The sequence below is a fragment of the Dendroctonus ponderosae genome, unplaced genomic scaffold, assembly GCF_020466585.1.
Source record: "Dendroctonus ponderosae isolate FM_Combo_2020 unplaced genomic scaffold, Dpon_F_20191213v2 Dpon_F_20191213_3, whole genome shotgun sequence".
Taxonomy (NCBI): Eukaryota; Metazoa; Arthropoda; class Insecta; order Coleoptera; family Curculionidae; genus Dendroctonus; species Dendroctonus ponderosae.
In genome coordinates this window covers 5,853,935-5,864,997 of record NW_026018508.1, presented here as the reverse complement: position 1 = coordinate 5,864,997, position 11,063 = coordinate 5,853,935, and the positions used below count along the sequence as shown (strand labels likewise).

Genomic DNA, 11,063 nt, shown 5'->3' with positions numbered 1-11,063 from the left:
AAATATTATTGTTTAATATTATAATAATATTAACAAATAATTGTTTGTGGTTAATTTTTATTGTTAATATTGTAACTTTCACTTGAATATCAGAAATGCGGCTATTTATTAGGTAATAGTTTATTGGTTATTTAGATGATCTCCCCTGCTATTAATACGTTACGTTTATTTAACACATTCAAAGATAATTTGTTAATTGTTCTATTTTTACTCTGGGTTTTAAATTTAGATTTCTTCTCATGCAGTTTAAGGTACATTAACGTTTTTTTTTTACAAGCAGCTGATTTGATAATTACTTAAATATATTTAATATATGGCAGGAACGAATACAACTATATTTGATCAACTAATAGGGTTAACAAAACCATTTGAAAGCACTTATAAAACACAAATAAAATATGTTTATTAAAAACAGCGACACTGCTAATCATTTCCATATATTTATTTAGCTGGCAAGCCAAATTAAATATTTTACTTTAAAAAAGTAGTTGTATTATTTGTCATGAAGACGTGCAAGTTTTATTTTAATTTTAATCACTCGTGTGATTGAGAAATCAACGTGTTTTTTGGTTATTTACTTGAACATTATAGCGAAGTTTCTTTGCTACTAATTTAAAACTACTCTAAAATGTCCTATATCTATAAGTCGAGTTCGATATACTCTAAAATATATCTAACTGGTTATATTATACCAAAATTTTTATTGTTTATCAACTTTAAGTGTTTTGTTAAACAAATATTTTATTTATTAGTAATAATATAATATTTCGTTTTTAAACGAACTATTTTTTTAGAGTATATTTTATTTTTAAGGTCAACTATGTACAGAAAATTGACCAAGCCTTGAACTAATTAAATATTTTAGGGCAATAATAAATTGTACACCTTGTACGAGATTCGTTTTATTTAACTAAACAGCTTCAAGCCGATACCTTTTAATGAATAGGAAATCTTCAATAAATCCAGGAACAATCCAGTTAAGTATATTGAATTGATTGTACCTAAAATGCTATAAAGTGTACTTCATAATTACATACTCTTATGTTGCGTAAGTTCCAAGAGTATTTATTTTTTATTGTTTTTATCTGCATTCGGTTTAGACAAAGGAAAGCCACTATTTACAGCTGTTCAAATGCAAAAACGTTTGAATTGGGGTAAATCTAAAATATCCTGGACAACGGAAATGCGGAGTAACGTTACTTTTAGGGAAAAGAGATTTGCTTCAGGCATCACATGAAGAAATGATTGCGCAACGATCCTCAGCGAACAGTTCCAGGATTAAAGGCAAAAACAACTGAAATTTGGAATTTGTTCACCCCAGAATATTGCCAGACTCTAGTGGATTCAAAGGTACAACGTATCAAGGCCGGGCAAAGCCGAAAGTTGATGTTACTTCTTATTAAACTTTGCCTTAATATAGGCGAACGTATTAAAGAGCGTCCGAATATTTATTTGTCAGTAATTTTGTTACATTTTTAGTATTTTGCTACAGAGAAAAATCAGAATAAAGAAAAATGTTTTCCATTGTCAGCCTTTATGTGGCGGAAAGGAATAATGAATTCATTTATCAGTAGAAGAAACAAAAAAATATTTCATCATTGGACATGTAAGATTAAATCATCCGAGATCAGAGTTTAGCAAAATTACGCTTACCATTCATCTGCCCATTTCTGTATCCAAATAATCCATTGCTTTAGTCACGAAAACTTCAATGAGCACTCGAAAAAGTTCACAAAAATCGAAGACGCACTTTAATCTCACAAATATTCATGTGATATTCGATTAGTGATAAATAAAAAATAGCTTTTTGACAAAACCACACGACGGCACGGAAAATTTCACGAAATAATGTATACGAACTTGCTTTTTAAGGAAATCAGTATTTGTTTGCAAAAAAATTGAAATTTTGTGGCAATTTTCGATTTTTATACCGGGCAAAACGCAAGCCGATACTCGATTAAACAGTCACTAGTTCAACTGAGTCACATCGAAATAGACTTACTGCTAAATCTTATGTAACTGAAATATCGGGTAGTGAAGATAGGTTTCTACGGTTTTTTGCTTAAATAGACTCTATTAATAGGTTTACTGATTTTCACAAAGTACGTAAACTAACTGTGCAATTTCGGCATTTATTCGTCAAATAGGTTTCACATTTATCAATTTAATTGAGTGGTCGCAAAACTTGACAATTCTTTGAACGAAAAAGTTTAAAGAGTAAATAAAGGAACAAAGTTTCGTATTAAATGGCTGTTTTAAGGGACTGTACATTTTCTTCTTTAATTGAAAAGGCGAATAACATTTTGTGGTCTCAGAAGTAAATGGGGCTCACTAACAAGTAAGTGGGACTTTCAGCAAAAACCTTATACCGGGCTTCCCGTATAACTCCACTAAATTTCGTGTTGAAAATTGCTTGAATCTCAAAAATGATGTTTGAGATAAAGTTTCTTGAAGAACCCTCAACAAATTCATTTAAATGTAAAACACTGAGGCTTGGAGGCTAATTAGGCATTCATTCGAAATTGAATAAAACTATTTTACGTACTGCACAAGATTCATCAAACCTGGTCATGAAATCATTTTAAACACAAAACACCGCATAAACATTTTTCCAATATCATTTTATACTTACAGTTGCATAAGATTTGAACAGCAAGTCGGTCCGGATGTCATTTCGTTGAATTAGTGAATGTTTAATGGTGGATGGGAACGACAGTGCGTGTTTTGCTCCGTTAAAAATTCGATAATTGCCACAATTTTTAACTTTTGTGCGAAAAATGACTTATTTTCTGAAAGAAAATGCATTTCTTCATTGTAACGTGGAAATTTCTCTACCGGCCGTGCTAAATGAACAACAAAAACGCGATTTTTCAAATTTTCTGACAACCCCTACAATGGATCTGCTATCTTGACCTGCGCCGACTCCGACTAGACGTAGTCACTGGATATTTGGAATGCGGGTTTTGTGGACTTTTTTGAGTGCTCATTTTGAGACTAGCATTGACAGCAATGGACTTTCTGGACACAGGAATAGGCAGCTGAACGGTAGGTAGCTTAACTATTTTTTAAACGTGCATTCTTAACTGCTTTAAACTTAAATAACTCAACAGAAATGGACAGAATATGTTTTTGCTTAAAATAATGTTAGAATATGCTTAGAATTTAGAATAGCAACTTTTCCTCTATGTTGTTTTGAAAGTTTTGTAATTTTCAAAACAACTAATTAAACAACTAATTAACAACTTGCGGAAAATGTTTCACGAAATAATGGTTTTTCAAACTGCTGCATAATCATAAAAAGATCAATACTTTTTTAGTTACCTGCTACATAGTTTTTCCATCTAGAACTTCTATGGCCTCTTGTATCTTTACTCTTAGTAAAATATTCCTCCCTCAGATTGAATTCCTTTGTGTGATAACACAGTTCATCTAAGATTCATATTTTCAATTTTTTCAAACAGTTTCCATTTCCCTAAAATGTGAACCACTCAATTTTCTGGTATCCATTTTCGATCAACCTGTAAGTATATCTACTTACGTCCAATAAAGAGTTTTGTTGGATACATATCAAACACAATTTTTGTTTTAAAATATTAGTGTAATAATGTAAGTAAAAACACATAATAGCCTTTATTATTTACATAAATAACATACATAAATATATGAAATATGCATAAAAATAAGTAGATATTTATAGGTGTTTAGAGTTCTTAAATTTGAAAATTAGTTTCTGACGTGGACCTTTCCAAACAAGTCTTTTGCAACAGATTCATGTTTTTCATCCACACTATCGTCATTATCGATAGCGCGCAGAGTAGCCAACAGTTTTTTCTTGTTCTCCAAGTTTACCATCGATTTCTTCTCCATTTTTCCATTTTTCTCGCGAGACGATTTATTACCCTGCAAGAAAACGTAGCCTGTAGATATTTTAGAACCATATATACTTTACATTTACTTTGTGCTCCATTTGAAATTTGTGTTCTTCATTTAAAATTTCTTTCACGAAATCCATATCATCTTCCAAATTGAAGAATGAGTGTTTCAGTTTTGCCTCTACCTTTTCAGTATTTTGGAAAGTTTCCAGTAGAGTCTGCGTATCGTTTTTGGAGTGTTTCAAGCTATCTTTGTGAAGTTCTATTACTTTACTGCAACTTTTAACGTTGCTCAGTACGTCTGTACAATAATCACCTGAAAGCAAAAGTAATTAATATTTATTAGAAGGAGAAAGTTATTCATGAGTTGAAAATCGCCATTAAAAACGCAACAACCCAATTCCAAGGTTTCCAGGTCTGAATTACGGAAAATTACTTGAAAATTTGATTTGAGATTTGAATTATAAAATTTGTTACATTGCATTATTTAGATTCAATGGAGCAAAGGAATGTAAATATATTTAAGGGGAACACTTATATAGCTCTTGAATGTTAATGTGTCTTCAATATCTTTCGCACTTCCGGGTAAAGTGTATTCCATATTTTTAGAAACAAAACAATCAAATATATTACGTTGAAATGGGTAAATAGTGCCTATTCCGACATATAATCATAACAATTATTATGAAATATAATAAATTCTATAAATAATCTGATAATTTTTAAAAAAATGTGTGATTTAAACAAATTGTAAGTAATTGACTCTGATGCATTAAGCTGAATGTGCTAATGCTAAATGAGGGGTCCACGTACTTAAATTTTTATCAAATTCCTCTTTGGAATTATCGGCAGCTTTTTGTATAGCCATATCTAAATTTTCGGCCATTTTCTCGATATCTTGTTCGGATTCGACACTCGCAGATGTGGACCCATCGCTGCCTCTTCTGGATTCTTCGGACTGATCAAGTAAATTTTCCTGTTCATGGTCACTTTTTTCGATTTGCTGAAGCGTCTCTCTAAAATCAGCATCAGAGGTATTTCCTGACGAACTGTCTTTTTCTGACTCTCCGAAATGTTGTTGGGTTATTTTGGGTCTAAAAATTACAGTTTTCAGTTATTGTCATATTACTCAATAATTACAAATAATATAAAAGTTTCCCCAAATGAAAATATGCCTTTGAACTACATGCATTTAAAAAACAGTTGTATTTTTAATGACTATAAAAAATTTGTTAAAGTTTTTCTGCATCAGCTCAACCAGAGTAGAATTTTGAAAATTACTGCAGTTCTATGTAAAAGTACCTGACGCTATTAATGCAGTCCGTTGATAAGTCCTGCTTATTCCGGTCGTACCACACAACAATGTTTTCATTCTTCACATCTTCATCCTCCTCGTCACTACCATTACTTGGAACCATCCTCTCATTATTAATTTCAACTGTGGTGTCATCATTATCTGATTTCATTTTCGTTCTTATTCTCTGTTTTTCTTGCACGCAAGGAAGTTTTTCCAACTTCATGGAGCTTTTGGGCCTTCCCTTGAAACTACTTGGTGAATTGTCACTACTTTCAGTTGACACATCTGAGCTTTGAGGGTGAGCATTGTTAGTATCTTGATTGAATTTTCCTGAGCCTGCTGAAAGTCTTAATATTTTTTATGTATGGTTAAAATGGGGAAATAATGGGAGCTTTGAGAGCTACCTTTGTCTGATATTTTCCATTGGAGCTTTGAACTCGTTTTGGTTTTTGCGATGTATATTTTCTAGGTCTTTGGCACTGGTTCCATTCGTAATTGGCTCCAGCTTAACTTCGGTAACGGGTGTTTGGGAAGGTAATTTCTCATTACTAAAATTTCTGTTTATTGGTTGATAAGCCTTTAAAGTCGTCATTGATATGGGCTCTTTCATCGGCATTCTATTAAATCTAGAATTTCGTGGACGTACCATATTTTCTTTGGCCTAAAAAAAATGAAACCGCAATCTTATGCCTTCTTAAAAATTTACCTGCTTACATCTAATAAGCCACTAAGTCGATCGATTTCATCAAATGCATGCAACAGCTCCTTTTGACATTGCTTATGCTTAACAATTTCTGAGTTCAACCTTTGTTTCGAAGACTTGCTTTCGAGCAGCAGTTTCCTGTTCAACGTACTCACTTGTTCTTCGCTTTTCTGCAGCTTGATTTTACATTCTTCCATCAAATCAGTCAGCTTCTCCCTTTGGGTGAGATGTTTGTCTCTGTTCAGTTTTTCCAGATGCGCCAGTTGTTCCCTCGCTTTACTCAACTCATCCTCCTTTTGCTTCAGCTGCTCCATCAAATCTTTTACCGCTTTCTTCAAATGTTTATTTTTCTCAGTTAACACTCGGATTTCCTCTTCATGTGAATGTATGAGCCGTGGCAGATCCGAATTGGTGTTTTCATACTTTGAAAGAGCTTTGTCTTGTCTTTTCTGCAGAGTTTTCAACGTTTGATTTTCTCTGGCTACCTCGGCCAAATGAAAATTGGCGTCATTTAATTGGCTTTGCAGTTGGCGCAGTTTCAAAAGCTTTGCAGACATCACTCTCTGTTTAACTGGATTATTTACCTTGTGAATTGTGGGACGCATTGAGTAGGCGAGCGGATTCATCGGTTTTCTTCGCTTGAAAAAACAGCTCGAATTCGAAGTGCAGTTTGTATCGCACGATTTGCTTCTGAAAAAGTGTGCCAAAAAAAAGTTGTAACTAAAAATTTGTTGTTTTGTAATTAGTAGTAGAGAGTTGCAAATGGGACTTTGTTGCTTTAGTGAATACCAACTAGTATACAGATTCATTAAAATTAAGATCACTTCATTGGAATCTCGAAAACGGTTTGAACTATCTAGTCTAGGAAACTATAGGGATTTTGTTCAAAGTATGTACCAAAATCTCGTTTACAAATGGACAGAATTGACAATTTTTTTCTCAGCTTATTAGAATACGCAACTTTTGACTGATGCAATAAAACAAGTAATTTTTCCGGTAAACAAGTAAAATTAAATTTTGTAAATACCGGAAAGCTTTCCCATTACTCAAGCATTGCGGTTTCTTTTACTGCTTCTGAAATATTGATAATTAATATCTGCCTGATTTTAATCCTGGTTACTAAATTCCACATGCCACCAATTTTGCTCTAATGTTAAATATCTCCTGAATTATAAGGAAAACTCATAAACCTTTTCTGGCAAAATCTTAGCATTTAATAGATAACGCATCCCTAATTTAATAGAAACTGTTTCAAAAGTTTTACTCAAATTTGTCTGAAAAACACATTGAAATAAATTTATTATAAAACTCAAATAATCTCAATAGCATTACACTGTTTTCTCCTGTCTGTTCTTCGATTTTAATTAAGTTTTATTAAGCCCAGTATATTTGTATAGCCCAGTAAAGGTTAATTATTGATTATTTTCTTTTTATCTCAGTACTACTAATTTAATAATTACTTTATAATATAAATGTTTTCATTCTTTTGCAAAAAATCATAATTCCATATAATTTTACCAATTTTGCAAACGAAAAAAAATATTTTCTTTGTTGATAAACAATCTAATTTGAAATACCATGATATGATTATTTTCATTCAAATAAGAGTTAGGTACTGCTCAAGTTATAAATGCTCTGTATGATTATAATATGGAAATGCTGCATATTCACTTTTTTGGCACAAGTTTACCATTTACAGGTGAAACACATTAGACTCACATTTTAAGTAGACGAAAAAAATCCTTGATTTACTTTACTTAGTCACTACGCAAAAAAACGATATCTCTTAAGAAAGAATTGATGTTTATTTAATTTACTAGGGAAATTTTATATTTTTTATCTAAGTAACCGTAGCAGCTTTTCTATGTTGAAAAACACTGTGGGCTATTATTTTTTGAACAAATACCTACCTCGCAGTATGTATGATCACCAAAAGTAAAACTAGTGTTATTTAGACATTAGAAACTGTGTGTGTGAACTCGTGTGTGTTCACATATAAGTATGCAATTTCTTTCAATAGATTTTATATCACTCTATCTTAATAACACAGCTTTCTATTTTTTGGTGAATTTATTACTCGTTTGTATCGGATAATCTACGGCCGGAGTTTGTTTACCAAATGATTACTTCTCATCCTGTATGGCTGATTTTTTAATGCAGATTTCTGAGTAGTTTGCTTTTATACTAACGCAATAAATACTTATTCTGTGCCGTTGGTGCAAATAAAGCTGCATTCTTAGTGATACTTATGGAACAAAGATTTGAAATGTAAAAAACCGAATAATAAACATCCGAGCTTCTATTGAAATTTTCCTCAAATATGAGCAAAAAAAGTATGCTGATGAAGTGAAAGTGTATGTGGGTTGGCTGAAGCTTACAAATAGTAATGGAGTACTAACAGTATTCCTACCGATTATCGTTTTGGCTTTGAGACGACAATTTGTGGCCGGAAACACTGCTCGCACAACTGGTTGACATCATTTTTCACTCTCTCTTTGCGCGGAATAAAAGACTATTCGATTATTTCGCCGATTAAAGCATGAATAAACCCCCTATACAAAAGAGCCCGTTTTGGTAGTTTTGTGTTGTAAATTGACAATTAAAAACTGCACTGCGAAAAGTCAGTTTGTGTAGAAAAGTTACGTTGCTGGGTAACTAAAAATCTATAATCAGGTGGAGAAAGAAACTCTGGTTGACTTACATCGAATATATAGGTGAACGTGAACTATAGTATAGTGGTTTGTTCAGTTCGCTGAATAGGAAATTATTATGACATAAATAAAAAACAACAATACACAACACAATAAAACAACAAACAAACAAAAACACATAAAGGATTTAACTTCAATCATCTAGACAGGCCATCGGAGTAGACTAGTTATTGAGAGCTGAGGTTTGATAAATTTTTGCCTCATATTATTTTTACCTCTTATTTTTTCATGCTACTTAACTTATATTTAGCATAGTTAAAACGGCATAGCAACATTTTATAGTAAAAGTAAATAAAACACATTTATAATGCAGTAACAACATCTATTTAATATATTGACTATGATTTTATCAACCTCAATTAATTACTTCTGAACAGTGAAACATCTTTAAAAATCTTACGAGAGTATCGTTTTGAATTGCACCAATAATAGATTTGAAGTCCTTAAGTGGCGCACAGTTAAATTAAAATTACATTACCCAATAATTTGAGTACCTACGTAGCTGTATGGTATAATTAAGTCATCGTTTAACCAAATGTGCGTTTTTAGCTTGGTATTAAGTACTCAGCTAATACTCAAGAAAATAGGGTTTAAGAGATGCAATGATTCGCATCTTATAGAATTGTGGACAATTTAATAATACATGCAAGGAGGCTCATTTAAGAACACAACTGCATAATAGTAGTTTATTCTGCAATTAAAGAAAAACGCACTACGCAGAAATAGTATAAATTACAGTAATTGTAATTTTTCATGTTGAGAAAATATACCTAACAATCTGGTTTCTTTGGAAAATAATAGAAATGGTTTAACATGATAGTTAAAATACTTTATATTAAAGAAATATTCAGTCCCACCAGCTTTTCTGCAGCTCTCCATTTGCTTTCTTGTTTAACTCACAACTGCTTACAGGATTTTTCGCGAGTACATTAATTGTACCTCCGAAAATGATAAAATAATTAAAGTAAATTTGGAACCCCATTATCGAAACTTCAACTAAACGCTGACCGAATATCAGGAAAGTAATTGGACCACTTTGTTACAGAAAAACGCATATTAGCTTATAATGTAGCGAATCAATATATAATTTATTAAACCAAACAGTAAATTTTGATATTTATGTGATTTCATCAAGTTCTTCAATGAAATTCAACTACAAAAAATAATTTGGATATGGGGTTTGTGTTCAATTTATCAAAGTGCCGAATTTAAGCGAATTATCTGCTTTAGCCTTGTGGGGTTTTATTTTGGAGACCCTTTTGATCACACCCACCGTTGCACTCTTAAATGAAACAGCTCAGTATAAATATTCGATAAAAATCGGAGGGTCACTGAATAATGTTTAATAATACTCTCTGAGGTTTTTGCTGACGAACCAAGGTCAAATTTGTGGATATTCATCCTTAATTCTAAAATTAACAATCTCACATTAATAACACAGAAACATTGTAAGAATTTAGACTTTTTCGATTACGTATAGAACCCCTAAAGTCTACAATAATAATTAGTAACATAATTTAACACCTATTGATTTAGTTCTATTTTGGCGCTCCACCTAAATAGTTACTTTACATCACATTTCAACAAGTTATTGTCTTGAATAACTAAGGCTATACTTTCGATTTGTTACTTTTAAATGGAATCGCATGCAGCACTGCAAATAGTAACTGTGTTTCAAGTACTGGCAATATTGATATTTAAGTAACTAGAAAACAAATACAGGTATGTCATATTTAGAAAATATTACTGTAGTTGACGTAAACCTCTTAAAGCTAAACTTAATATTAATCGCGGAAGGTTTAAATCGCATAGACAATCGTCCTGAACCAAGTACGCGTGCTCCCATTGTCCCTAATTATTCAATTTACAGTAAATAGGTACAAGGACAATATAAACACCACTATTCCAACTATAGTAGTCGTTTTGAATGTGAATTACTTCTAACAAATAACACCGATTAAAGGCAAAGGCAGTTCAGGTAGGCTTTCCCAATTAAAAATATCGTTTTACCCTGCTGAAATTTTGTTAAGTATTGGATTTATAGCATCAGGGCACAAACTTTATAGGAATTAATACACATTCAGGCCTCTGTTACAAGCATCTTGTATCAACCACTTACATTAATATTTTTATTTGCCGGTCTATCGATTCTTATATCTCCACAAATGGGTTTATTGTTATACCGACCCAAATAGATGTTTGCATGCATTGGACTGCTCAAATCAAATAATTTCGTTGTGCAAACTTACAACCTGAAGAAATAGAAATTATAATACACACTTTGTCGTTAATGTGTTCAATGCTTAAACAACAGAATCTATAACCGGCAATGTGGGTTGAATGATTCCTCCGGGACCAGGTAGTGTAGTTTTGCCTTCATTTAAAAACATATCCACAGCTCGAGCCGCTTGACGGCCCTCAGATATCGCCCAGACAACCAACGATTGTCCTAGAAGAGAACGCAAGTGTATTCAAGCTAT

At 32.2% G+C, this 11,063-nt stretch overlaps 3 protein-coding genes across 6 annotated transcripts in view; 1 reads left to right on the top strand and 2 right to left on the bottom strand.

The window, feature by feature from the left end:
• Window positions 1-891, top strand: part of LOC109543653 (iron-sulfur clusters transporter ABCB7, mitochondrial) — a gene marked incomplete in the record, with an annotated part of 19,919 nt that extends 19,028 nt beyond the window's left edge. Inside the window, 1 exon segment of the mRNA XM_048664582.1 lies at window positions 29-891.
• Window positions 892-3,615: 2,724 nt separating this feature from the next.
• On the bottom strand, window positions 3,616-8,516 carry LOC125504005 (lebercilin-like protein). 2 transcript variants are annotated; one of them, XM_048665282.1, is made up of 7 exons: window positions 8,283-8,516; window positions 5,884-6,562; window positions 5,574-5,830; window positions 5,175-5,516; window positions 4,686-4,966; window positions 3,956-4,188; window positions 3,616-3,900 (listed from the first exon to the last, which is right to left on the bottom strand). In XM_048665282.1, the coding sequence occupies exons 1-7, from the start codon at window positions 8,351-8,353 to the stop codon at window positions 3,724-3,726; spliced, it is 2,040 nt and encodes a 679-aa protein (XP_048521239.1). In that variant the 5' UTR covers window positions 8,354-8,516; the 3' UTR covers window positions 3,616-3,723. The 2 variants fall into 2 exon arrangements, with proteins under 2 accessions (XP_048521239.1, XP_048521240.1); XM_048665283.1 differs by having other exon boundaries at window positions 8,272-8,346.
• Window positions 8,517-8,888: 372 nt separating this feature from the next.
• The window catches only part of LOC109543624 (glutamate synthase [NADH]), a 32,179-nt gene continuing 30,004 nt past the window's right edge, over window positions 8,889-11,063 (bottom strand). For all 3 annotated transcript variants that reach the window (XM_019913435.2, XM_019913436.2, XM_048665281.1), the window contains one exon: window positions 8,889-11,032. In XM_019913435.2, coding sequence (XP_019768994.2) covers window positions 10,887-11,032 — 146 coding nt within the window. In that variant the 3' untranslated portion in view covers window positions 8,889-10,886. The remainder of the gene's footprint in view (window positions 11,033-11,063) is intronic.

What these genes read in the sequence shown, in the direction of transcription:
- LOC125504005 (XM_048665282.1), bottom strand. Translation starts at nt 8,353, where the DNA reads ATGATGTCAACCAGTTGTGCGAGCAGTGTTTCCGGCCACAAATTGTCG. An exon ending in CAAAGCCAAAACGATAATCG is followed by an intron (nt 6,563 to 8,282) that starts GTAGGAATACTG and finishes ACACTTTTTCAG; the next exon opens with AAGCAAATCGTGCGATACAA. An exon ending in GGAATTTGATAAAAATTTAA is followed by an intron (nt 4,189 to 4,685) that starts GTACGTGGACCC and finishes TTTTGCTTTCAG; the next exon opens with GTGATTATTGTACAGACGTA.